This window comes from Tupaia chinensis, unplaced genomic scaffold, assembly GCF_000334495.1.
Source record: "Tupaia chinensis unplaced genomic scaffold, TupChi_1.0 Scaffold000239_1, whole genome shotgun sequence".
NCBI classification, from domain to species: domain Eukaryota; kingdom Metazoa; phylum Chordata; class Mammalia; order Scandentia; family Tupaiidae; genus Tupaia; species Tupaia belangeri.
Genome location: NW_006159717.1, coordinates 466,815 through 494,729, shown reverse-complemented (window position 1 = coordinate 494,729; position 27,915 = coordinate 466,815). Strand labels below are relative to the sequence as shown.

Below are 27,915 nucleotides of genomic sequence, written 5' to 3'. Positions count from 1 at the left end.
ACAGAGAGACAGAAAGCGAGAAATCACCCCTCGGGGGAATGGCCATGCCACAGTCCCTCCTCCTCCATTCTCCTCTCGGGATCTTGGACACGCACGTGCGCCTGGCATGACTTTAAGCTACCGGGTCCGGGACTCAAACTGTGGTCGACTACATGGGAGTCCAGCAATGCAACCATTACACTATCTGCTGGTCCCTCTCACTGTCTTTTTTTTTTTATCTTTCTCACTCATGAAACCCACATGACCAACTGCGCAGTTCTAGTCCTGGACCCAGTGACTTGAAAATCACTCCAGGTGCGTGTGGGTACATGCCCACAATCCCAAGAGGAGAATGGAGAAGAAGGGATTGCAGCCTGGCTAGTCGCTGGGAGTGATTTCTCACTTTCTTTCTCCCTCTTTCTCCCTTCCACTGTCTCTCTCCACCCCCTGGCAACCACATGCACCCTATAGCAAAACCTTAAAAAGAGAAAGTTCCTGTCCTTGAGAAGGTCACCTTCCAATAGAGAAACTGGAAAATAGATGAGTAAGCAGACAAAGCTATTATTTGTTAGTGACAAATCTGCAATGAAAACATTAAACAGACATAGAAGACAGGAATGGGAATGGAGGTGAGCCACTGCGGGGCCAGGAGAGTATACATATGGGTATAATTTCCGGCTCTCCCCACACACACCTGCACATACATGTGCTAGGAGGCGAGGGAGGAGAAACCGCAGAATGCCCCACCAAGCAGGCTTATGGGCAGTCAGACACGTCCGCATTTATTCAGGTTTTGAGTAGACACAGCTAGGACCAAGTTAGTTTTTTGTTTGTTGTTTGTAATTTGCCAGAGGGCACCTGTGCTTGCCAGAGAGAGAGAAAGTGAGAAAGCAGCCCCCATGCGGGGTGGTCACACCCCGATCCTGTCTCCTCCTCCGCTCTCCCTTCGCGATTTGGGGCACATATACACACGTACCTGGGGTATTTTTCAAGACACTGGTCCTAGGGACCAGCAGTTAGCATAATGGCTATGTCGCTGGACTCCCACGTAGTCAACCGCGGTTCGCGTCCTGGACCCGGTGGCTTAAAACTCAAGCCAGGCGCGTGTGCGTGCGTGCCCAAGATCCCGAGAGGAGAATGGAGGAGAAGGGATTGCGGCGTGGCCATCCCCCTGGGGGTGATTTCTTGCTTTCTGTCCCTCTGTCTCTCTCTGTCTGTCTGGCGAGCGCACGTGCCCTATGGCAGAAACCTCTCCAAAAAAAAGAAAAAAAGACACTGGTCCTGAACTCAGACTGTGCAGTTGGCCCTGTGGGACCCACCTCAACCACCACGTCACTAGCGGGCTCCTAAGTGAGAGTTTTAATGGATCGCTCTGGCTGCAGTTGCTGAAAATGGACCTTAGTGGTTAAGAGTGAAAAGCAGCGAAATCAGTTAGGAGACGCTTGTCATGATTCAGGTGAGAAAGGACGGCGGCTTAGACATGGATAAGGGTTGGTGGTAAGTGGTCAGACTCTACAAATATTTTGAAAATAGTGTCGGTAAGATCTGCTGGCGGTTTGGACATGGAACGTGACAGGAAGGATAGAGGTGTGATTGATTGCAAGGTTTTTGTCCTGAGCAAGTGGAAAAAGGAGTTGCAGTTTGCTCGATGAAGAAAACCATGAGGGAAGCCAACAGGGATGGCACAGTATGACAGCTGCGTGTTGGGGGTGTTAAGGCTGGGATGTCAATTAGACATCCTTGTAGAGATCTGAGCAGGAAGTTGAACGGACGAGGTTGGATTGGGGGCAGGCCCAGGCCGAAGACAAACGTCTGCCAGTGGTGAGCATGTTGGTGAGGAAGCCATGCAGCTAGATAAGGTCCCTGCAGGGGAGAGCGTGGCTAGAGAGGGTAAGAACCTACGACCGAGCCCTAGGCACTCGGTACTCAACGACAAGTACCCACAGGGAGACTCCGTGGAGAGGCCTTCTGGACAGGAGGAACCGGAGAGTGGGGCCCTGGAGGCAGGAAGACTGCATCTTCTACTCTGCGAGGAGCTTTGCATTTGGCATTGTGGTGCCCACTGGGGCACCTCAGGGGGACTAGTTTTGGTGGAGGAAGATGTCTTACTAGAGAAGCTTGAAGACAGAAAGCAGAGCTAGCCTGCGGCTTGGTGGTTAAAGTAGTTGGACCGAACCCCAGATCCAGCAGCGTGAAAAATACACCAGGGAGTGGGGTCCTGGCAGGTGGCATGGTGGTTAAGGCACTGGACTCCCACATGGCCGACTGCAGTTTGAATCCGGATACAGTGGCTTGGAAACCACACCAGGCGTGTGTATGTGCGCCCAAAGTCCTGACAGGAGAGTAGAGGAAAAGGGACCGAGGTGTGACCGTCCCCCCTGGGGAGTGATTTCTCACTTTCCCCCACTCTCTGTCTCTGTCTGGCAAGTGCGCACACCTTATAGCAAAAAGGGCTGATTTTTTTTTTTTTAATGCTAGAGGGTATGTGAGCTTACCAAAGAGAGAGGGAAATCCTCACAGCGTGGCCCCGCCACAATCCCTTCTTTTCCATTTCTCCATCTTGTCGATGTTTTGGACTTGCAAGCACACGTACGCAGCAGGTTTTTCAAGCCGCCAGGGCTGGGATTTGAACTACAGTTGGCCACATGGGCTCTGGCTTCCTTAACGACTAGGCTATGGGTCTGCCTTAAGTTAGAATTTTAAAGTGGGTAACCTGTGGCACCACATTCCCCACTGGACTTTCCCAGGCCCATGGTTTGCCTTATCCATGTGACTGTCGCATCGCTCAGGTGTGGGGTGGTGCTCCAGCCAGTGCTGGGGTACCCCAGCTGTCAGGGCAGAGCTGTCACATCGCTCAGGTGTGGGGCGATGCTCTAGCCGATGGTGGGGTATCCCAGGTCAGGGCAGAGCTGTCACATTGCTCAGGTGTGGGGCGACGCTCTAGCCAGTGGTGGGGTACCCCGGCTGTCAGGGCAGAGCTGTCACATCGCTCAGGTGTGGGGCGATGCGCTAGCCAGTGCTGGGGTACCCCGGCTGTCAGGGCAGAGCTGTCACACATGGAGCTCACTGAGCTTGGTCAGGCAAAGACCCTAACTCTTCACTGACTTGAGAATCCAGAAGGCTCACAGATCCAGAACTGTCCGCTCCGTCAACTCTGTTCCGCAATTCCGTTGCCACTGCATTTGAGAACCGGCATTTCTCACCCAGTGGGATCCGGCGCACATGCCAGAACACGCCAGGGAAGCGCTGCATGCTTAGTCCCGACTTTTCTTCTATTTTTTAGTGCGTTTTGTTTTGTTTTTGTTTTGCTGTAAGGCACGCACTCACTGGAGAGGAACAGAAAGAGGGAACGTGAGAAATCATCCCCACGGGGATGGCCACGCTGCAGTCTCTCCTCTCCTCCCCCCTCCCCTTCCCTCCCCTCCTCTCCTCTCCTCTCCTCTCCTCTCCTCTCAGGATTGTGGGCACGTATGCACACCTGCCTGGCATGATTTTCAAGCTGCCGGATTTGGGACTCAAACTGCGTAGTTAGCCATGTGAGATCCAGCTGTCTTAACCACATGTCATGGACTAGCCTAGGTTCTTTTTCTAAGACGATGTTTATCAGAGGACTTTGGAAAGAAGACTCGGAGAAGATGCTGTGAGTGTTACACCGTCTTTCCTCTCAGTCTCCCTTCTCATCTCCTTGTTGCTACCTTTTATTGACTATTTATTGTAGAGTTATTTATTATTTTATTCATTTATCATTAGTATTATTATTTCAAATTTTGCTATAGGGCACATGTGCTCACCAGAGAGAGAGAGAGAGAGAGGGAGAGAGAGAGAGAGAGGGAGAGAGAGAGAGGAGAGAGGGAGAGAGAGAGAAGGAGCAAGCTGCCAGGACCGAGACTCAAACCACAGTTGGCCTTATGGGAGTCCAGCGCCTTCATCACCACGCCACCTGCTGGTCCCAGTTAACTGTTTTTTTAATTACTTGACTCAACTGTGACTTCAGCTCTTGCTCTCCCCTAATAATACTGAACCGAGTTTAGACGATCTAGGTGTGGGGACCCTCTCCCTGCCGTTCCCCGTCTCGTGAAGCTAAGTGTCACTGTCTCCATTACTGTTAAGGGAGGTGGTAGACACCATGGTGCGGCACTTCAAGATGCAGATATTTGGTGACCGGCAGCCTGGCTATGACGGTAAAAGAAACATGTACACAGCGCACCCACTGCCAATCGGACGGGACAGGGTAAGTGCTCACAGCAAGGAGCTCTCAGGTCATTGTGTAGTAATTACGTGTGAGGAAAACGTTTCCTTTTCTAGTAACACTGTCGTTCTTAGCGTTGTTTTTCATAATGATGGCAGATTTGATTTTCTGGCCGTCGCCTCTTGTCTCTTAGTGAATGACAACTGAGGACGAGATGAGCATTAGAATTTAGGTCGACGGTGTCGTTTTTACACATATTCCAAATTTCCCACGTGGACGATGTGCTTTAACTAAGTACTACCTGGATCTAAACAGTGGGTTCTTATAAATGGTAGACAGCTCTATCTGACCCACTTATGAAAATAGGTTAATAAAAATGCATTAATACTTTTTTTTAGAAAGAGAAAAGTGATAAGTAAGTATATGCTCACTATAAAGTTACTCAGCAATCTAGAAGTACTGTGGTGTCTTGCCCCCCACCGGTCTGCACCCCTCAATTCCATTTTCCTTTTCAGAGGAAACTGCTATAATAGTTTGGTATGTATCTCTTTAGATACTTCATGTGTATTAGCTATTTATGCATGTATTCATGTGTGTGTGTGTGTGTATTTTTTTCATATTGTCCCATGGTTTGATTTTTCATTTAACAATATGTTTGGGAGATATTCCTGTTTTTTTTGTTGTTGTTCTTTTTAATTTGCCAGAGGGAGCATGTGCTCTCCAGACAGAGAAAGCATCTCCCGTGAGGCATGGTCACACTGCAGTCCCTTCTCCTCTGTTCTCCATTTGGGATTTTGGGCGTGCATGTGCACGCACCCGGTGTGTTTTACGCCGTTAGGTCTGGGACTTGAGACACACAGTCAGCCACATGGGACCCAGCTGCCTTAACCATCAGGCCATGGGCCTGCCCCTGTCTTTCCATTTCTGTATTTAAATCTACCTTATTATTTTTCTAAATTAACTTTTTTTTTTTTTGCCAGAGGGTGTGCATGCTCGCTAGAGGGAGACAAGAGAGGGAAAGGGAAATCGCTTCCCCGCCCGGAGGATGGCCACATCAAAATTTCTTCTTTATTCTCCTGTGGGGATTTTGGGCATGCATGCACACAAACATGCCCTACATGTTTTTCTCTTTCTTTCTTTTTTTTTTTTTTTCAGAGACATTTTTTCTATAGGGTATGTGCTCTCACAAGAGAGACAGAAAGTGCAAAATCACCCCTCCGGATGGCCACGCCTCAATCCCTTCTTCTTCATTCTCTTCTCGGGATTTTGGGCATGCATGCACACGAGCCTGGCGTGAGTTTTAAGCCACCGGGTTTGGGACTCAAACTGCAGTCAACTACATGAGAGTCCAATGATGTAACCATTTGTTGCCCCGCCCTGCATGTGTTTCAAGCTTCCTGGTCTAGGACTCAAACCACAGAGTTCGCCATGTGGGATTCATGGCCTTCACTGCCATGCCACCTGCTGGCCCCAAATTCAGATTTTTTTACTGTGGTAAAATACACGTAACATAAAGTTTCCCATCTTTACCACTGGTAAGTGTACAGTGGCATTGTGTGTCTGCATCACCATTCTCCACCTCCAGAAGTCTGTCGTCTTCCCACAGAAACTCTGTCCTCTAACAGTAAGTCCCATGCCCTTCCCCACATCCCTGAGAAGCACTTTCTCCAAGAATCTGACTATTCTAGATACTGCACGGAAGTAGAGCCAGACAGTCCACTTCACGTGTTCTCAAGGGTCATCCCCGTGGTAGTACCACCTCTGTTTTCAAGTTGTTGTGGAACATTCCATATTTAATTACTCCTCTATTGACTAAGTTGTTCCATTGTCCCCGATGTTCTGCGATTACAGAAGATGTTAGAATTGATGTCCTGATGCATATGCCGTATCGTAGGCTCTTGGGCTCTTTCCCACAGTCTGTAAACGTGTCTGTGTACGTGTATATGTTCTCCTCAGGTCGATATGGAGGTGACCCTTCCAGGTGAGGGGAAAGACCAGACCTTTAAAGTGTCCGTTCAGTGGGTGTCCGTTGTGAGCCTTCAGCTGCTGCTAGAGGCGTTGGCCGGGCACTTGAATGAGGTCCCAGATGACTCCGTACAAGCACTGGATGTCATCACAAGACACCTTCCTTCCATGAGGTTAGTACCTCGGCCTGGATTCTTGCCCACAAACGGCAGGCTCTTTCGGTGGAGTGCAGTGGAGCCACGGAAAGGTGTCCGTGTAAGTCATGGTTCTAACTTGATTTTCGCTTAAACAGTTGCAAGTGAAATCCAAAACCTTTCAAGTTTTTGGGTTGGCAGGTGGTCTGGTGATTGGGGCACTGGACTCCCCCATAGTTGACCATAGTTCAAGTCCTGGACCTGCAGCTTGCTTTCTCACTTTTCTTCCCTGGCTCTCTCTAGTCAAAAATTTAAAAATAACAATAATAAATAAGATTAAATAAATAATCTTTTTAAAAAATGTATAATCGGTGTTTTATTTTTTCCCAGAGGACAGACAGCTCTTCAGTAGTTAAAGACTTGGCTCCTTGCATGGGCTTTGGTGGAGGGTGAGGGGCAACACCCGCAGGTCTAAATCGGGGTGGGGGTGTCCGGTCCTTGTGAGCTTCCCGAGATCAGTTCCTGACTCCCTAGCTATGAATGGTGCAACTCACACAGTGATGTCACTTCCCATACAGCCTGAGGAGCACAGAGGCATCGAGGACACTTGCTTCGGAGATGTCCCTGACGGCTGCGGCCTCTACTATGTTTCGAATGATGAACTTCTTAATGGCCTTGTCCTTGGGCATGCATCGGGCGCAGTTTGTGCAATGAATAGGCTGCACATGGCCACGGCCCTTTTAGGCACGGCCGTTGTTCCTTCTTTTCTTCGTCACCTCGGAAGCAAGGCCATGAGAGAGGAAATAAATAATCTTAAAAAAAAAAAAAAAAAAAACTTTTCGGGGCTGGCAGGCAGTATGGTGGCTAAGAGTGCTGGACTCCCACATGGCTGACTGCAGTTCAAGTCCCAAACCTGGCGGCTTGCTTTCTTGCTTTCCCTTTCTCTCTCACTCTGTCCCTCTCTGGTCAAATTAAAATAAATAAATAAAGTTAAATCATTCTTTAAAAAAAAAAGAAAAAGAAGTTTTTCGAGACCAGCAGTTGGCATAATGGCTGTGTCGCTGGACTCCCATGTAGTTGAACACAGTGTGAGTCAGACCCAGTGGCTTAAACTCACGCTGGGCACGTGTGCGTGCGTGCCCAAGAACCCGGGAGGAGAATGGAGGAGAAGGGATTGCAGCGTGGCCATCCCCCCTGGGGAGTGATTTCTCACTTTTTGTTTCTCTGTCTCTCTCTTTCTGGCGAGTGCACGCGCCCTATAGCAAAAACCTCTCCAAAAAAACTCTTCAAGTTTTTATTGTAAAACATGCAAACTCTGCTTTCTTCAGGTACACCCCAGTGGGTCGCTCCTTTTTCTCACCTCCTGAAGGCTACTATCACCCTCTGGGAGGAGGCAGAGAGGTCTGGTTTGGCTTTCATCAGTCCGTGAGACCTGCCATGTGGAATATGATGCTCAATATCGATGGTAGGATGGAACCGTCTTTATCTGTTCACTGCCTTGGCTGTTTGGGTTTTCTGTCTGTTTGTTCACTTATTTTGAGGGAGATACTGTCAAAACCTAAATAACGGAGAGAGATTCTCTAGAGATAATGCATTTAATGGGGAATAGGAGGTGCAGTGTGGAATATGCATGCCGTAGTAAACTACAGGAGATTCAGGAGGTGGGGGCACAGCGCCTTTAACAGGAAAATGAGGAGAGAGATACGAGTTATTCTGGAACGATTACCCTTGACTACAAGGTCAATGGCAAGAGCGACATCAGCCTAAGGCAGGGCAGGCTGGGAAGATGTCCTTACGGTACTGTTTCTTTGTGCAAGGTTGCGATGCCCTTTGTGCATGGCTGTGCTTTCTGTAGTCTTCCCTGATAGTTCTTGTTATCAGGTGCAGGTGCATGCAGCCCCCGCCCTTGTGGCCCATCCCAGCTCCATTTGGTCAGAGCTGGACTTTGACAACCTGCCCAGGTCCTGCCCTTTCCCCGAAGCTAAGCGCCCTTCCTCTCTTTTGTTAGTATCTGCGACTGCTTTCTACCGGGCTCAGCCTATCATTGAGTTCATGTGTGAGGTTTTAGACATTCAGAACATCAACGAACAGACCAAACCACTGACCGACTCTCAGCGCGTCAAGTTTACCAAAGAAATCAGAGGTAGGTATGCGCATTGATGTGTCTCAGAGAGGCAGAGAGGCATGGTGCAAGAAGTCTGGGCTCTGGAGTCGGACGGACCTGGGCTTTCATCCCAGCCCTGCCCATTCTACAGTGAGGCCTTTGGCCAGCCTTTTTTTTTTTTTTTTTTTTTTGCTATAGGGCGCATGCGCTCGCCAGACAGACAGGGAGAGACAGAGAGACAGAAAGCGAGAAATCACCCCCCCCCCCGGGGGGATGGCCACGCCGCAATCCCTTCTCCATTCTCCTCTCGGGATCCTGGGCATGCACGCACACGCGCCCGTTGGCCAGTTCTTAACCACTGTGAGCCTTAGTTTATTCATCCCTGAGGCAAAGATCTTAATATAATATGATATACATAGACCTTATAGAATTGCTATGAAAACTAGACGCAGTCAGGTTTGTTAAGACTTGCTAGTGCAGAACCTGTCAGGCCCTCAGTAAATGGTACCCTTTCCCACTGAGGAACTTCCATCCTAATAAAATAATATAGTGCGTTTATTCCCCTCTCAGAACGTCCTTCTTTCTCATTTGTTATTAGCTGTCTTCTCCCACAAGAATAGCAACTTCATGAGGGCTGTCCTCAGACATGAGCATAACACCAGGACACAGCCGATGCTTAAAAATATTTACTGAATGGAGACCAGCAGATGGCATAATGGTTACATTGCTGGGCTCCCACGTAGTCAACCACAGTTGGAGTCCTGGACCTGGTAGCTTGAAACTTATGCTGGACCTGTGTGCGTGCGTTCCCAAGATCCCGAAAGGAGAATGGAGGAGAAGGGATTGCGGTGTGGCCATCCCCCACGGGGGGGTGGTTTCTTGCTTTCTGTCTCTCTGTCTCTCTGGTGAATACATGAGCCTTATAAGAAAAAAATCTCTCAAAAAATATAGTTACTGAATGAATTAAAGTAGGTTAAGCATCTTAGGTTATCTGGATTCTAATTTATGCTACTTACCTGAGGTTTTTTTACTCATACATAATGAACTATTTCCATATTCTTCCAATTAGTATTCTATACAATATTATGCTGTTTGTGTATTTATTTGCTTAGTTTTAAAAGATAAGGTCTCAGACCAGCAGGTGGTGTGGAAGTTAAAGCACTGAACCCCACAAGGTCAGCTGCGTGAGTCTTGGACCTGGTGGCTTGAAAATCGCGCTGGCCGTGTGTGCCCGAAACCCCAAGAGGAGATTAGGGTAGAAGGGGCTGTGGCTTGGCCACACCCCCGGGGGCTGACTTCTTACTTTCCCTCCCACTCTTTCTCTGGTAAGCGTATGTGTTGTATAGCAAAACCTTAAAAAGAAAAGAAAAGGACAGACAGGTCTTACTATGTCACTGTCCCCTGCTTCAGCCTTCTGAGTAGCTCCCAAACGCACCATCACAGCCAGTTCTTCCAGACAGGCTCTCACTGTCACCCAGCCAGGCAGGGATTCCAGTGCCTGTCAGCACTCCTGGCTGCTAGGTCAAACCAGGAATTGAACTCAGGCCCCCCACGTGGCCCCAGCCTCTAAGGCATAGCATCTTAGCAGCATGTGCCCCTGTGGCTGGGCTTTGCCATGCTTTTCTGGAAACAACATTTGAATCGATTTTTGTCCCTCAGACTTTAATACTGTTGTTTTGACTTTTTGTATATTTTTTTGTTTTTAACATCAGGTCTCAAAGTTGAGGTGACGCACTGTGGACAGATGAAACGGAAATACCGAGTTTGTAATGTGACTAGACGGCCAGCCAGTCACCAAACGTAAGTTAGACACATCTCAAATAAGATGACTACATTTGGGTAAGGGGAGAAGCTGCTATGGCCGTTTGAAAAACTGGTGTCCTGTGCTGTGATTTGCAAGATCACCAGAGTCTTCACTTTTAACACCATGGTTTTAAAGTGTTTTAAAGACTTTGGGGCTAGCAAGTAGCCTAGTGGTTAAGGCGCTGGACTCCCACATGGCTGACCATGGTTCAAGTCCTGCATGTGGTGGCTTGAAAATCATGCTGGGTTCATGTGCTCGTATGCCCAAAATCCCCAAAGGAGCGGAGAATAGAGGGATTGCAGCATGGCCCGTCCCCCTTCACTGTCTCTCTCTCTAGTGACCATATGTACCCCATGGCAAAACATTAAAAAAAAATCTTAAAAAAAAAAAAGGTACTTTGGAACTAGCAGTTAGCGTAATTGGTATATCGCTGAACTCCCATGTAGTTGGCTGCAGTTCAAGTCCCAGACCCAGTGACTTGAATTCACGCCGGGCACATGTGTGCGTGCCCAAGATCCCGAGAGGAGAATGGAGGAGAAGGGATTGCGGCGTGGCCATCCTCCCTGGGGGGTGATTTCTTGCTTTCTATCTCTCTGTCTCTCTCTTTCTTTCTGGCGAGCGCATGCGCCCTATAGCAAAAACCTCTCCAAAAAAAAAAAGGTACTTTTGGGGCCAACAGGTGGTGTGGTAGTTAAGGCGGCTGGACTCCTTCATGGCTGACCGTGGTTCAAGTCCCAGACCGACCAGCTTATTTTCTCACTTTCCTTCTCCCTCTCTGTCTCCCTGGTCAACTTCAAAAAATAAAAAATAAATAAAATAATGACAATGAGTAAAATAGAATAGAGAAGAGTTACTTATTAAAAATGAAAAAAAAATTTAAAAAGGTGCTTTAAAGATTTTGATAGAGAGACTTATGGTACCAGCAGATGGCATAGCAGTTATGTCACTGGACTCCCACTTGGTTGACCACGATTTGAGTCCCAGATCCAGTGACTTAAAAATCACACCAGGCGTGTGTGGGTGCATGCCTAAGATCCTAGGAGGAGAGTGGAGGAGAAGAGATTACAGCATGGCCATAACCCTAGGGGCTGATTTCTCACTTTCCCTCTCACTGTCTCTTTCTCTCTCTCTCCTACAAGCACACACGCCCTAAGGCAAAAACTTCTTTTAAAAAATTAACTTAATGGGACCAGCAGTTAGCGTAATGGCTATGTCACTGGACTCCCACTAGTCGAGCGCTGTTTGTGTCCCAGACCCTGTGGCTTAAAACTCACGCTGGGCGTGTGTGCGTGTGTACCCAGGATCCCAAGAGGAGAATGGAGAAGGGATAGTGGCGTGGCCATCCCCCCTGGGGGGGTGATTTCTCGTTTTCTGTCTCTCTGTCTGTCTCTGTCTGTCTGGCGAGTGCATGCTCCCTATAGCAAAAAAAAAACCACAAAAAACAAAAAACAAACTTAATTTGGGGCCAGCAAGTGGTGTGGTGGTTAAGGTGCTGGAATTCCCACATAGCTGACCATAGTTCGAGTCCCAGACATGGTGGCTTGCTTTCTCTCTCTCTCTCTCTCTCGGTCTTTCTCTGGCAAAACTCATGTGAAAATAATAATAATAAATAAAGTTAAATAAAATAATTTTCAAAAAAATAACTTAATTTGTCTTTTAAATGAAGTATGCTACATCTAGATGGACTTTAATGGTGCAGTCATCATTGCAAGCATCATTAATGTGCTTGTGTAATCTTCAAAACGTGGCCCAAAGGGTCTGTCAAGGTCATGAAGTCGATAAGGCTATCACGGGAAGACATTGCTTTGGGGTTTTTGTTCTTTCTTTAATCATTTTTTTTTTTTTTTTTTTTTTTTTTTTGGAGAGGTTTTTTTTTGCTATAGGGTGTATGCGCTCCCCAGAAAATGACCCCCCCAGAGGGGATGGCCACATCACAATTCCTTCTCCATTCTCCCTTCGGGAGTTTGAGCATGCACACACGTACCTGGCATCATTTCCAAGCAGTGTCTTAGACCATCATGCCACTGGGGTTCCTTTCTGTGGGTTTCCCGTCCTCCCTTTGTTGCTAGCTGTCACTCCCCGGCTCTTAGTGTCTGTGGTATCCGCCCAAAAGGATGTGTCTCTCCACTTCCCCAACCTCATTTTCCTTTCTTTGCCTTCTTAAAAGTGAATTTTCTATGGAGTGTATGTTCTTACTGGAGACAGAGAACAAGAGAGAGAGAGAGAGAAATCACCTCCTGGGAGAATGGCCATGCTGCAATCCTTTCTCCTCCATACTCCTCTCAGGATTTGGGGCTCACATGCACCCAGTGTGTTTTCCAAGCTGCCATGTCTGGGACTTGAACCATGCCATGGGCCATGTGAGATCCAGCTGCTTTAACCACCATCCCACCAGCTGGCCTGCCCGTTTCATTTGTTCAATCACCAAATTTTTAACTTGCTGAGAACTATGCCTAAGTGAGACAGTAGTAATACATGAAGATGCTTTAAAACAAACAAAAAAACTATTTTATTTAACTTGATTTGTTTATTTTAATTTGGCGGTCCGGGACTCGTACTGCAGTTGGCCATGTGGGAGTCTAGCACCCTTCACCATCACACCACATGCTGACCCCTATATGAAGATGCTTTTAAGATTATCATATATGGGGGGGAGGTTCAGGGGGACATGGGTGGTGACGGGCAAAAAAAAAAAAGAAGACCATATTTGTAACTTTTAGTCTTGTAATCAATTAACCATTCTCATTAAACTCAAGTCTGATATGAACTTAAATGTTCTCTCTTCTTTTTTAAAATCTTTTTTTTTTTCAGGTTTTTGCCATAGTGTTCATGCAATTGTCAGAGAGAGACAGTGAGAGGGAAGTGAGAAATCACCACCCTCTGGGAATAGCCACACTGCAATTCCTTCTCCTCTATTCACCTCCAGGGGCTTTGGGCACGCATGTGCACGTGCTTGGCATGGTTTTCAAGCTGCCAGGTCCACGACTCAAATCACGCTCGGCCACGTGGGAATCCAACACCGTAACCACCACTGCACCAAAAAATTGGAGCCATCAGGTGATGTGGTGGTTAAAGCATTGGACTCCCACACAGTCGATCGTGGTTTGAATCCTGGACCTGGTGGCTTGCTTTCTCACATTCTCTTTCTCTCTCTGTCTCTATTTGGAGAGTACAAGTACCCTGTAGCAAATTTAAAAATAAGTGAAACATAAAATTAAATAAATAATTCTTTGAAAAATAAGAAATCAATGGGACCAGCAGATGGCATAATGGCTACATTGCTAGACTCCCATGTAGTTGACCGTGGTTCGAGTCCCGTACCCAGGAGCTTAAAACTCATGCCAGCATGTATGTGTGTGCGTGTCCAAAATCCCAAAAGGGAAATGGAGGAGAAGGGATTGTGATGTGAGCATTCCCCTGGGGTGGGGGTGATTTTTCACTTTCCGTCTTGCTATCTCTGTCTCTCCAGCGAGCACATGCGCCCTTGTAGCAAAAAAGTCTCTAAAAAAAAAAAAATCAACAAAATTTATGTTGTGGAGCCAGCAGGTGGAGTGGAGTTTAAGGTAGCTGAATTCCACGAAGACGACTCCACGGTTCCAGTCCCAGACCTGGGGGCTTAAAAAACACACTGAGTACGTGTGCACATGTGCCCACAATCCTGAGAAATGAGTGGAGGAAAAGGGATTGCAGTGTGGCCATCCCCCGGGGAGTGATTTCTCACTTTTCCTCCTTCTCTGTCTTTGTCTCTCTCCAGTAAGCATAAGCACCTTATAGTGAAAACTTAACATAAAAAATTGACCTTTGTTTATTGACTGATTAAGGTAGAAAATGTGAGTAAGAAAAAAAAAGTAATAAGGAAAAGAATAAGGAAAAAAGTAATAAGGAAAAAGAAAATGTTCATAGTCTTTGCTTGTTTACTTGTTTAGAAGAACTGGAAGAAATTTCTAAAAAGCGAATTCTCTCCTATAGTTTTCCTTTACAGCTAGAAAATGGCCAAGCTATGGAATGTACAGTGGCTCAATATTTTAAGCAAAAATATAGTCTGCAGCTGAAATACCCCCACCTCCCCTGTCTCCAAGTGGGGCAAGAACAGAAGCATACATACTTGCCACTTGAGGTAAGCTGCACTTCATGTTCTCGTGCCAATCTGCCAGCCTTTTGCATGAGCTTTAAAAATAAATACAGCAAATAAAAACAGGATTCTAAACAAGCAGTGGAGTTTAGTGTTGATTTCTAAAATATTCGGGGCATATAACTGCTGCGTAACAGACTTTTTTTTTTATTTGTCTGGAAATGGAAGCTGTATGATGCGGTTTGGCAAAGGCTCAAGGTCTTGAAGCCCTTTATGTAATCTAACCTCTTTGCCTCTTGGCAGGTGTGTAACATAGTGGCAGGCCAGCGATGTATCAAGAAGCTCACAGACAATCAGACTTCCACGATGATCAAAGCCACAGCACGATCAGCTCCTGACAGGCAGGAAGAAATCAGCAGGCTGGTCAGTAAGGCCTGGGCTTCAGTATTAGCTAGCTTTAAGATGCAGAAAACAGGGGCTACTAAGTGGCGTGGTGGTTAAGGCACTGGGCTCCTACATGGCCCAATGTAGTTCAAGTCCTGGACCTGGCAGCTTAAAAATCATGCCAGGCACCTGTGGGTGTGTACGAGCCCAAAATTCCAAGAAGAGAACAGAGGAAAAGGGACTGTAGAGTGACCATCCCCCCGGGGTGGTTTCTCACTTTCCCTCTCTCTGGCAAATGCACATGCCCTAAGGCAAAAAAAAAAAAAAAAAAGGCATAGAAAACTGATGGGACACAGCTTCTCTGTTTTTTGGGGTTTCGTCTGTTTGTTTTTTACGCAGGTTTTCCTGTTCTCTAGGTGAAGAGTAACAGCATGGTGGGAGGACCTGATCCGTACCTTAAGGAATTTGGTATTGTCGTCCACAACGAGATGACAGAGCTCACAGGCAGGGTGCTCCCAGCCCCGATGCTGCAGTACGGAGGCCGGGTAAGCGTCCCGTTTTGGTCAGCAAGCTGCTCCGACCACAGTCAGAGGGAACAACGCAGGGGTTTTCCGCCGTAGCACGCTGAATTTACCCATCGCTTGGCTCATGTGGTTTTTTTTTTGTTTTCTGGCTCATACTAAGTAGAATTTTGTTTATTCCCTCATTAACATTAAAATGGCCTTAGATTGTAATGTCTTTTTCTCTTTTCTTTTGTTTCTTTTCTTTTTTTTTTTTTTAAAGAATAAAACAGTAGCCAAACCCAACCAGGGTGGAAAACTGATGGGACACAGCTTCTCTGTTTTTTGGGGTTTCGTCTGTTTGTTTTTTACGCAGGTTTTCCTGTTCTCTAGGTGAAGAGTAACAGCATGGTGGGAGGACCTGATCCGTACCTTAAGGAATTTGGTATTGTCGTCCACAACGAGATGACAGAGCTCACAGGCAGGGTGCTCCCAGCCCCGATGCTGCAGTACGGAGGCCGGGTAAGCGTCCCGTTTTGGTCAGCAAGCTGCTCCGACCACAGTCAGAGGGAACAACGCAGGGGTTTTCCGCCGTAGCACGCTGAATTTACCCATCGCTTGGCTCATGTGGTTTTTTTTTTGTTTTCTGGCTCATACTAAGTAGAATTTTGTTTATTCCCTCATTAACATTAAAATGGCCTTAGATTGTAATGTCTTTTTCTCTTTTCTTTTGTTTCTTTTCTTTTTTTTTTTTTTAAAGAATAAAACAGTAGCCACACCCAACCAGGGTGTCTGGGACATGCGAGGAAAGCAGTTTTATGCTGGCATTGAAATTAAAGTTTGGGCAGTGGCTTGTTTTGCGCCTCAGAAACAATGTAGGGAAGATTTACTAAAGTGAGTATCTTCGTGTTTTCAGCTCAGTAATACCCCGTCCAGACACGGACATTCCGTCTTTATGTGAATGTGCTCTGTACACTCGCCCCGAACGCCTGACTGCCATGGTGGGACCACCTGGGTGTGTGAAATAGACCTTGTATTACAGAGAGTTGTAAACGCGGGACTGGGTGAAGACTCTGACTCAGCTTCCTTACATCTAAAGCAGAAATTTGTGACTAACAAGGTAGAAACCACGCTGGTTGGTGAATCCTTGAGTTCTTAGTGATGCTTCCTTTGGTATTCGTTGTATCTTTCAGCTAAGATAAAAACTAGTTTATTTTTAATCATTCTAATTTACAAGGGAGCTTGTTTTACTGCAAGGTCACTGACCAAAAGTATTGATTCTCATCCTCCAAATGCAGACATCCATGTAAAGATAGTTAGGAGGGTGAAAACAAAAAGGAAAAGGAATCCTACGGAATACTGGCAAAAGCACAAAAGAAGTTATTCTCAGAGCTTACTACATAGATCGAAGTAACTCCTCAAATCCGAAATGTAAAACTTCAAATGAATTTTGCTTGTTTTTAAGTGGTGATTTCTTTTGACACTGTGTGGAACCCAATCTGTTACAGTTGGTTATAGTAAATACCCTAATTTTGTGACAGCGTGTGTTTATGTTCTTGGTTAAACACAGATTTACTCTGCTATTCCCATACTGAGTTTATCAAAATGAATATTGCCTGAAATTTTCAACTTTTCTTCCATCCACTATTATCGATTTGAATATTAAAAACAAACAAACAAACAAACCTTTGAACAGAAATGCTATTTTGGTCCCTGGGGTCCAACTGAGCCATAATTATTTTAAAAATCAAAGTGATAGTCTGGTAATTTTACAATATGGGTTCTGGTCCACCAGGTGGTATGGTAGTTAAGGCACTAGATTTACACATGGCTGACCATGGTGTGAGTCCCAGATCCGGTGGCCACATGTGCATGCGTGCCCAAAATCCCAAGAGGAGAACAGAGGAGAAGGGACTGTGGCATGGCCATCCCTCATGGGGGATGATTTCTCACTTTCCTTCTCTTTTTCTCTCCCTCTCTCTCTTGGTCTCTCTCTGGTGAGCACACATGCCCTATGGCAAAAAACTAAAAAAATAAAATAAAACAATAATAACAATACAGGCTTTTTCTGCTGTAATGGTAGTGCTATAACTGCTGGTCTATTTTCGGCAACCAGTTAAAGTTTTGTTTTGTTTGTTTTTAAGTTTGGCTAGATGTGTGCAGACTGAAAGAAGTTTGAAAGAGAGTGACTGCTAGGAGTATATGTGGACATAAACGCACTCGCCACCTGTTCTCTTTTAACAGGAGTTTCACTGACCAGCTGCGTAAAATCTCTAAGGACGCAGGCCGTAAAATCTCTAAGGACGCAGAAATGCCCATCCAGGGCCAGCCCTGTTTCTGCAAGTACGCACAAGGGGCCGACAGCGTGGAGCCCATGTTTAAACATCTGAAAATGACATACGTGGGCCTGCAGCTAATTGTGGTGATCTTGCCCGGAAAGACGCCGGTGTATGGTATGGACTCTTCTAAAGCTGAATGAGGGATGATGACAAGCAGCAGGTGGGACAGGGTACACCGGGCAATGCTGCAGTCACAACCCCAAACTCTCAGTGCTTCAGAGCAGCCAAGATTCAGTCCTGGCTCCTGCTGCGTGTCCACGGAGGGTCGACTGCGGGCTTTGCTCTGTGTCATCATGTCGCTTGCCCTGTGGGACCCAGCCTGGCAGAACAGCAGCCCTTTGGAATGTTGCCGGCCCCACGCCCTCTCTGCGGCTCTTTGGCCACAGTGAGCCTTGCTGTCTGGGGTGGTGGTGCCTTGGGGCAGACATACATTACAGTCCTACCGTAATCCTGGAAGCTGGGAGGACTGGAACGTTTGGTGAAAAGCTCTCAGGAATATCAGAGCAGGGGAGCCAGCCACTTCCAAAGAAGTGCTTAGTTTGTACCACTGGTAAGAAGAATGATACAGTCATTTTGGTTCTCATCTAAGTGAAGTCCTAGGACCAGGGACCAGCTGTTTAAACTTGATAAAATGTCTTCAACCCACTCTCTATTTGCTTCTTTTGTTACCTTCTGTGGATCTGTGTTTAGAGAGGGGAAAAAAAAGGAAAAAAGAATTTTAAAATTCAAAGGGCCAGTGTGTGTACTGAGAGGGAGGAGCTGCGGGATTGATTCCTCTGCCAGACTAGTTCTGTGGGGAAAGGAACCTCTGGAAGGGAGTGGCGGCAGGAGCACGGAGGAGTAGAGAGGACCAGGCTGGCATCGAGGCCTGCAGGACGGGAGGGGAGGAGGGGAAGGCCGTCCAAACAGGGTAGAAAGACTGCCCTGGAGGTGAGCAGGTGCAAGACCCCACACTGAGAAGCATCTAACGTGACGCTTGGTCCATCCTAGGTGCTCTGTGAATGGTAATGTGTGGGTGTTCCCCCCTTTCTCTAAATATTCTTAATTGACTTCTTTTTGTAGCGGAGGTGAAACGCGTTGGAGATACCCTGCTAGGTATGGCCACACAATGTGTCCAGGTAAAAAACGTAGTGAAGACCTCACCCCAAACCCTCTCCAACCTTTGTCTGAAGATAAATGCAAAGCTCGGGGGAATTAATAACGTGCTTGTACCTCATCAAAGGTAAGATCCTGAGCTCTGTTTTCCCACCTTTTAAATTTGTTTTGTTTATAGGGTGCATATGCTCGCTGAGAGAGAAGGAGAGGGCGAGGGAGAGAAAGTGAGAAAGCACCCTCCCCCCATGGAGGATGGCCATGCTGAAATCTCTTCTCCACTCTCCTCTTGGGATTCTGGGGACAATGCATGCACACACACATGCACACGCATCCGGGTTGCCTTTCAAACCACTGTGTCCCGCACTCAAACCACACAGGATTGAGCCACCTTTACCACCACGCCACCAAGCTGGCCTCTGTTTTCCACTTTCATTTCAGATCTAACTTACATGTGTGTACACAAATGTACCTGCCACCCAGGTAAAGATACGGAACATTCCAGCACCCCATCAGGTTTCCTTGTGGTCCTTACAAATAGATAGCCATATTCTGACCTCTATTCACATAGACTGGTCTTGCCTGTGTTTGAACTTCTCGGTGGAATCGTAGTCAGTTCTTGTCTTGCGTCTTTCTTCTTTTGCTCAACATTTTGTCTGTGAGATTCATTTACATTGCTGCACTTAGCAGTAGTTTGTTATTTTTGTCATTGTATATGAGTAAGCCACATGCTTTTAATCTAGTCTTCCATCGATGAATGTTCTCATACATTCATTACACTTCTGTGTTTTTGTCTGAAGTACTCTTTCTCTTGTGTGGAATTCCAGGAGTAGAACTGTTGAAAGACTAGGGTTATAGAAAACACATAAATCGGGGGCTGGCTGGTGGCGTGGTGGTTGGGGCGCTGGACTCCCACATGGCCGACTGTGGTTCGAGTCCTGGACCTCGCGACTTGCTTTCTCACTTTCTCTCTCTCTCTCTCTCTCTCACTTTTCTGGTCAAGTTATATAAGTAAATGAATAAAGTTAAATAAAATAATTCTTAAAAAATGAAAACACATGAATTTAACATCGATAAAACAATTACTTCTACCTCTCAGGAGTGTTCTCTCACGTCTATTTAATAACCCACCTTTTTTGGGGCCAGCAGAAGGTGTAATGGTTGCAGTGCTGGACTCCCACATAATTGACCGCAGTTCGAGTTCTGGACCTGGCAGTTTAACTCATGCTAGGCACATGTGTATACGTGCCCAAGATCCCGAGAAAAGACTGGAGGAGAAGGGATTGCAGCCTGGCCATCCCCCCGGGGGGTGATTTCACAGTTGCTGTCTCTCTGTCTCTCTCTTTCTGGTGAGCTCACATGCCCTATAGCAAAAACTTCTCTTCAAAAATAAATATAACTACCTTTTCCTTAAAAAAAAAAAAAAGTTTCCAAAGTGGTCACACCAATGTACATTTCTACTGAGAGTTCTAGTTGCCTACATCCTTGACAACACGTGGTAGGATCAGCCCTTTTCATTTTAGCCATTTTGCTTGGGGGGGTAGAGTCTTATTACAGTCTGAACTTGCACCCCAGTGACTACAGATATTAAGCACATTTTCACGCTTACTGGCCATTTGTACATCCTTTTTGTGGTGGGCCTGTTCAGCTCTTTGCTCATTTTTTATATTAGGCTGTGAGTCTTTGTCATTAATTTGTAGTACATTTTTTAGTTTCTGTATGTAAGTCCTTGATGGGATGTAGGTATTGCAGATATTTTTTCCTACTCTGCTTTATCTTTTAACAAAAGTTCTTATTTTTTTAAACAAAAGTTCTTAATGCTAATGAGATGAGGTTTAATCTATCTTTAAAATTTTTATTTATTAATTATTATTATTATTATTATATACTTTTTTTTTTTTTTTTCCATAGGGCCTGTGTACTGCACTTGGCATGACTTTCAAGCCTCCCGGTAAGGACTTGAACCACAGCCAGCCATGTAGGAGTTCAGCGCCTTAACTACCACGCTGTCTACTGGCCCCTTATCAATCTTTTTATGTGCTGTTAAGAACCCTCACCTCTTCCCATTGTTTTTGTTTGTTCGTTTGTTTAAATTTGAAGTTGTCAGACCGACTCCAGGGTCACCAAACACCACAGCAAGACAGTGATATATTATAGGTCAAGAGTGGGCTGCAAGGTGGGAGATTTGAGAATTGCTACCCTTCTGGATTTTTTTTTTTTTTTAGTTTATTCATTCATTTCTTCCATGAGGGAGAGAGGAAGAACCTCCCTCTTCTGAGACTGTGATGCCCTCCCAGCACCAGTCAGTCCTGCATCACAGTCATACAGCAGGTGGCATGATGGTTAAGGCACTGGGCTCCCACATGGCCAACCGTGGTTCGAATCCCAGACCTGGTGGCTTGCTTTCTCACTTTCCTTCTCTGTCTATCTCTCTGTCTCTCTGCTGAGCATGTGTGCCCTGTAGCAATTTTTAAAGTAATAGCCTGTATTATTTTTTAAATAATAGTAATAATGAAAAATAAAACAAATAAATCCTTAAAAAAAAAAGGAATTAATTCTCACAGTCCCAAATACTGCCTATAAGATTTTAAAGAATTGTATACCATATTGTACATCATTTCTTTTCTTCTCTTTCTATTTTTTTCCCCTAGCTTTTACCAGAGAAGCATGCATGATATTTTTCTCCCTGACTTCTTTGGCTGAAAAATTAGTGCAAATTAAATGAATTCTTTCAGTGAAAAAAAAAAAACGTTTAATTCACTTACCCACTTCTTTTATGTGTGTGTGAGAGCGAGACAGGTAGCCCGGCGAGATCTCACCGTGCCACGATCCCCCACTCCCAGCTCTCCAGCCAGTAGGACTGTGCACTTAGGGCGGCTGAGATGTGAGGGAGCGGCTGGGGGGGGGCCCTCCGCGGCCGCTCAGCTGTGCCTCTGCAGCCGGCCTTGACAGCGTTTACCGGGCGTCCACTGTGGCTTGGGTGTTCTCAGCCCTCAGGCTAGGTCCTGACCGAGCCCAGATGAGATGGGGTTCCTGCTGGTGTAGAGGCGCTTGTCCCCATGCCCGTGTGTAGCGAATGAGCACAGTGCGTGCTGAAGTGCTGAGTGTTCTGGAGAAATACAGAGTAGGGAAGGAGACACCCTTGACCTTGTTCCCTAAGTCTCACATCTCGAGAACTGGAATTTGAGTCACCCTTCCATATACATTCTACTCTCCTGTATCCCTCGTAGATGCAGGATCCCGAGGCTGGCGGGTGGCATGGTGGTTAAAGGCACTGGACCCCCACGTGGCCGGCCATAGTTCCTGTCCTGGACCTGGTGGCTTGCTTTCTCACTTTCTCTCTCTCTCTCACTCTGTACCTCTCTGGTCATAATTAAAATAAATAAGTAAATAAAGTTAAATAAAATAATTCTTAAAAAAAAAAGAGTTTAAAAAAAGAAAAGAAATATCAGAAGCCAGAGAGCCTGTTCTGAGAAATATACTTTATCTAGAGAGATTTTTGTTAAATCTGGGTTAGGCTCTCTTTTTTTTATTTATTTCTTTCACGAGAGAGTGGATAGAGACACAGGCCCCTTTGGCAGGTCTCACTTACTGCAGTCCCCTGCCTCCAGCCCTCCAGCCCTCCAGCCAGATCTTGGGCATATGCACAGCTGTTTCCAGGTTGGCGTGGCCATGTGGCTTCCAGTACTGTGGATCAGTATGCTACCACCTGGGTGAAAAGCCTGGGCCTGCATATTCTTTTTATTTAGTTAGTTTTTATTTTTATTTAAAATTCACTAGGACACACGTGTGCTTGCTGGGGGGCGAGTGAGAAAGCACTCCTCATGGGGAATGGCCACACCACAATCCCTTCTCCATTCTCTTTTTGGGATTGTAGCCACAAAGACACATGTGTCCAGTGTATTTTCAACCCACTGGATCTGGGACTCGAACTGCACCGTGGGCTACTTGGGATCCAGCCATCTCAACCACCATGCCACCAGCTGGCCAGGTCTCTTTTTAAAAGAAATCTTGGGACCAGCAGTTGGCGTAATGGCTATGTCTCTGGATTCACACGTAGTCGACTGCGGTTCGCGTCCCGGACCCAGTGGCTTAAAACTCACACTGGGCGCGTGTGCGTGTGTGCCCAAGATCCCGAGAGGAAAATTGAGGAGAAGGGATTGCAGCGTGACTATCCCCCCTGGGGGGTGATTTCTCGCTTTCTGTCTCTCTGTCTCTCTCTGTCTGTCTGGAGAGCGCACACGCCCCATAGCGAAAAATCCTCTCCAAAAAAAAAAAAAGAAGAAGAAGAAAGAAATCTTTCCTTTCTATTAGAGAACAACCATGTTCACCCCTTCAGTTGGTTCAGACTCAGCACTGGGTGGCCTGGATACTCAGTAGACCTTAGTGCTCCTTTCCCTAGGGCAAAGGTTTTTGCTCTCTCTTTTAAGATTATCTCTTTGTGGGGCTGGCAGGTGGCATGGTGGTTAAGGTGCTGGACTCCCATGTGGCTGAGCACGGTTCAAATCTTGACCTGGCAGCTTGCTCTCTCACTTTCTCTCTCTCTCCCTCCCTTCTCTCATCAAATTAAAAAATAATTATGACAAATTAAATAAACAAATAGATATTTAAAATATCTGTGATTATATGTGGTGATGTTATCTTGCTAAACCCAGACGTTTTCACCCTGTGTCTGAGTGGCACCATCTCCTTAAATCTGAGCAGGCCCTCCGTGTTCCAGCAGCCTGTTATTTTCCTGGGCGCCGACGTCACGCACCCCCCGGCCGGGGATGGGAAGAAGCCTTCCATCGCCGCCGTGGTCGGCAGTATGGACGGCCACCCCAGCCGGTACTGCGCCACCGTCCGGGTGCAGACTTCCCGGCAGGAGGTCTCCCAGGAGCTCCTGTACAGCCAGGAGGTCATCCAGGACCTGACGAACATGGTCCGAGAGCTGCTGATCCAGTTCTACAAGTCCACCCGCTTCAAGCCCACTCGGATCATCTATTACCGCGGAGGGGTGTCCGAGGGGCAGATGAAGCAGGTCCGCGCGTTTGTTACTGTTGTTACCTTTCGGGCTTATGGGCATCTGACGGGGCTTCCTCCCGCGGCCACTCTGGGGAAATCGGATTTGGAAGACGCAAGGCGAGGTCTCCATTGAACATAGATCTTTTTCTGTCTCCTAGGTAGCTTGGCCAGAGCTAATAGCCATTCGCAAGGCATGTATCAGCTTGGAGGAAGATTACCGGCCAGGAATAACATACATTGTGGTGCAAAAGAGACATCACACACGACTCTTCTGTGCAGATAAAACAGAAAGGGTAAGAAGACGTAGTGTGAGCTTTGCTATCCGAGCTGTGACATGTGACTCTGTGTGCATGTGTGCGTTTTATGCCAGTGGGCACGTGGCACGCACAGCAGAGAGGGGGGTGAAGGCACCCCAGTAGGGCCTGGTCACCCCACTATCTTCTTTCCTCCAATTTTCCATCCAGTCAACATCCCGGGCCATCAGGCATCCAGTGTGTTCAAGCCTCTGGGCTGGGGCTCACACCCAGCTTCTCTGTGCTGTGTTTAACCACCAGGCTTAAACCGCTGGGCCAGCTCTGTATGCGTTTTTCAGTGGGCATAGATAATTTTTTTCTCCTAAAAACAGAAGTGCCAGGTGGTTGAGGTGCCGGATCCCACAGAGCTGGCTCCATGGCTCAAGTTTCATACCCAGTGGCCTGAAAACACATCGAGTGTGTGTGTGTGTGTGCCCCAAATCCACAGACGAGAATGAAAAAGGGATTATAGTGTGGCCATTACCATGGGGGGTGTTTTTTTTTTAAAGAACGATTGAATTTTATTTATTATTATTAATTTCTTTTTCTTTTTTTAAAGAGATTTTTGCTATAGAGTGCGTACACTCACTGGAGTGACAGAGAGATAGAAAGGGAGAAATCACCGTCTGGGGGGATGGCCATGCCACAGTCCCTTCTTCATTCTCCTCTCAGGAGCTTGGGCATACACACACATGTGCCTGGTGTTTTTTTGTTTGTTTGTTTGTTTTTTTTTTTTTTGAGAGCTTTTTGCTATAGGGTGCATGCGCCCTATAACACAGAGAGACAGAAAGCAAGAAATCGCCCCCCCAGGGGGGATGGCCACGCTGCAATCCCTTCTCCTCCACTCTCCTCTCGGGATCTTGGGCACGCACGCACACGCACCCGGCATGAGTTTAAGCCGCCAGGTCCAGGACTTGAACTGCGGTCGACTACATGGGAGTCCAGCGACATAGCCATTACGCTAACTGCTGGTCCCAGCCGCTGGTGTGTTTTAAATCAGAACTCAAACTGTGGTCAGCTGCTTGGGAGTCCAGTGACATAACCATTATGCCACCTGCTGGTCCCTTATTTATTATCATTATTTTTTAAAATTTGCTGTAGGGCACATGTGCTTATGAGAGAGAGAAAGTAAGAAAGCAAACCGCCAGGTCCGGACTTGAGCCACAGTCTGCCATGTGGGAGTCCGGCGCCTTAACTACCATGCCCCCTGCTGGCCCCTGGGGGGCTGATTTCTTACTTTCTGTGTTTCTGTGCAAATGCACGCACTCTATGGCCAAAGACAAATAACAACAACAAAGCAGAAGTACCATATTATAATAACTTAATACATATACCAACTGTAGTTGAGCTCTGGTGACCAATTCTGAATGACACAAGTTTCAAGACTTTCCTGTGACAGAAATGCTGGTCTCCAGAGTTACTTGTTTTGAGGGGAGGTGTGGGGGTGGAGGCCCAAAACATGCCAGGTACATTGTGGAGATATAGGCACCCTTCAACAGGAAGGTTTATCTTCTGGGCTTTTTAGCTGTTTGCTACTTTTTGCTACTTGTACTTAAGCTGCAATGCTAAAGTATGAAGATTTTGTTTACTGCATGATTTTATGTCAGTGCGAAGGATTCTTCGGGTACAAACTCTATTAACCATGTCACACTTATTAGCCATGAGCAAATTATTTAATTTCTGTAAGCTATAATATTCTCATCTGTAAAGTGTGATTAAGAACGGACCTGCCAGGGACCAGCAGTTAGCGTAATGGCTATGTCACTGGACTCCCACGTAGTCGACCACGGTTCACGTCCCAGACCCGGTGTCTTAAAACTCACGCCGGGCGCGTGTGCGTGCGTGCCCAAGATCCCGAGAGGAGAATGGAGAAGAAGGGATTGTGGCGTGGCCATCCCCCCCGGGGGGTGATTTCTCATTTTCTGTCTCTCTATCTGTCTCTGTCTGGCAAGCGCATGTGCCCTATAGCAAAAACCTCTGGAAAAAAAATTAAAAAAAAAGAACGGACCAGCCAGGGACCAGTAGTTGGTGTAATGGCTATGTCACTGGACTCCCACATAGCCGACGACGGTTAGAGTCCTGGACCCAGTGGCTTAAACTCACGCCTGGCACGTGTGCGTGTGTGCCCAAGATCCTGAGTAGAGAATGGAGGAGAAAGGATTGTGGCATGGCCATCCCCCCTGGGGGTGGGGTGATTTCTCACTTTCTGTCTCTCTGTCTCTCTTTGTCTTTCTGGTGAGCGCATGTGCCCTATAGCAAAAACGTCTCAAAAAATAAAGAATGAAATAAAAAGAACAGACTAGTCAGTGACATGGCAGTTAAGGTAGCTGGATCCCACATGACTGATTGCACAGTTCACGTCCTAGACCCAGCAGTTTGAAAAACACACCAGGCGTGTGTATGTGCCCAAAATCCTAAGAGGAAGATGGAGGAGAAGGTCTTTACCGGTTACCTAGACCACTTTCAAGTAAGAAAACTGTAGAAAGTTAGTAACTGCCACAAGCGAACGCCAGGTGGTGGCACGAATCCATTTCCCCCAGAGCCCTGCTTTGCGGGGTGTCTGAACGCACTGCACTGCTCGGGGTCTCGGCTCACCCGTGCTGGGATCAATCGTGGCAGTTTAGTCCACAGGTCGCTTTTGCCCGTATTTCTTTGAAACTCTTCAGCGTTCTTACAGAATTGTTTACGGTCCTTAGAGGCGGCGGTCTTCAGCTGGGTCAGCCCGGAGGGGGTGCTCAGGCTGGGGGTCGTTCACCAGCGCTAGTAGCTGGCTTCGGTTTTCAGCACTCATTACTGGAGACGGACCTGCCCCTGTTCATCGCTGCTCGGGTGGCAGCTCTTTGTTTTAGGTGTGCTCTCGGTGGTTTGAACGGGTCATCTGCGGGAAAGCTGGTTTCACTTCTGAGGGCCCCTTGTCATAGGGAGGGCTGTCAGGAACAATAAGCCCTTGCCAGCAAATTAGCCTCATCAACCTGGATGTTCCAGAAGTTTTTCCATTTGTGGGTTTCTTCAAGCTCCACCAGCCTCCTGCTGGCCGCCATGTTGGATCTGGTGCTGCTCTGCTCTGTCTCTCTTGAGCAAACGCAGCTGCCCGACAGAAACTTTAAACAAAACAAAATGAAACAAAAACCTACCTCATGGACTGTTGTAAAGATTCAAGTTTAAAATGGCTATTAATTCTGGATACAATTCCAAGCACTTGATAAAAGGCATTATGTTATCTATTTATAATCTAATGTTTATGTGTAAACTAGGTAAGTTATAGGTACAGAATGTTAGGTAACTCTGCTTCTTTGACATTATTTCTGTTATTTCATCTTGTCCAGGCCCTCCCTGATCTTTCTGTTGAGAGAGACCAGCTCTGTGAGTGAGACCCGATCTTCCTGTTGCCTAATCGTGGAATCTTTTTGGCCACTCCCATTATTTTCTAGTTCACCCTTTGCGTTTTGTCTTTAATCTAAGATGAACGGTCCCTTTTCATTTCCTGGATCATTCGAAAACTCAGATTCTTTTCTTCTTAAGCCCCAGGTCCCCCATCAATTTAGTGCTGTTTTCTGGGCCAGCCAGTGATGTGGTGGAGGCGGCGGCTGGATCCCACATGGCCAGCTGTGCAGTTCGAGTCCACCTTGCAGCTGGAGAGGCACACGGGACGCATTTGTGCATGCCCAAAATCTCAGGAGGAGAAGGGATTGCGGCGTGACTGTCCCCCCGAGAAGGTGCTTTCTCGCTTTCCCATTCTCTGTGCCTCTCTCTGATGAACGCACATATCCTATAGCAAGTTAGTAAAAAAGAAAAAAGTGCTGTTTTCTAAATTACCCAAGCCCTGACTCAACAGTGCTCTTTAGACCTTGGAAATATAAATTCTTTGAATGCTTGCCTGAACCCTGAGCATCAGACATTCTGACACTCCCTCCTTAGCTCTTGTCACCTCTGTGCCCTGGTGTCAGTTTGCTACCTGTGTAGCTTTTTTATTTTTGAGGTTTTTGTCTTAAGGTGTGTGCACTCACCAGAGAGAGAGAGTCAAAGATTGTGAGAGGGAAAGTGAGCAATTTTTTT

General features: G+C 46.7%; 1 protein-coding gene across 2 annotated transcripts in view; it reads left to right on the top strand.

Moving 5' to 3' along the window:
* LOC102485565 (argonaute RISC component 4) overlaps positions 1 to 27,915 on the top strand; it is a 46,520-nt gene that overhangs the window by 1,729 nt on the left and 16,876 nt on the right. Inside the window, exons 2-14 of one of the 2 annotated variants that reach the window (XM_006148686.2) lie at positions 4,090 to 4,210; positions 6,125 to 6,306; positions 7,596 to 7,732; positions 8,276 to 8,410; positions 10,084 to 10,171; positions 14,145 to 14,292; positions 14,551 to 14,670; positions 15,048 to 15,176; positions 15,892 to 16,025; positions 17,376 to 17,584; positions 18,533 to 18,692; positions 23,267 to 23,582; positions 23,725 to 23,859. In XM_006148686.2, the coding sequence (XP_006148748.1) occupies positions 4,090 to 4,210; positions 6,125 to 6,306; positions 7,596 to 7,732; positions 8,276 to 8,410; positions 10,084 to 10,171; positions 14,145 to 14,292; positions 14,551 to 14,670; positions 15,048 to 15,176; positions 15,892 to 16,025; positions 17,376 to 17,584; positions 18,533 to 18,692; positions 23,267 to 23,582; positions 23,725 to 23,859 (2,014 nt within the window). The remainder of the gene's footprint in view (positions 1 to 4,089; positions 4,211 to 6,124; positions 6,307 to 7,595; positions 7,733 to 8,275; positions 8,411 to 10,083; positions 10,172 to 14,144; positions 14,293 to 14,550; positions 14,671 to 15,047; positions 15,177 to 15,891; positions 16,026 to 17,375; positions 17,585 to 18,532; positions 18,693 to 23,266; positions 23,583 to 23,724; positions 23,860 to 27,915) is intronic. The other variant, XM_027771942.1, reaches the window with a different exon arrangement.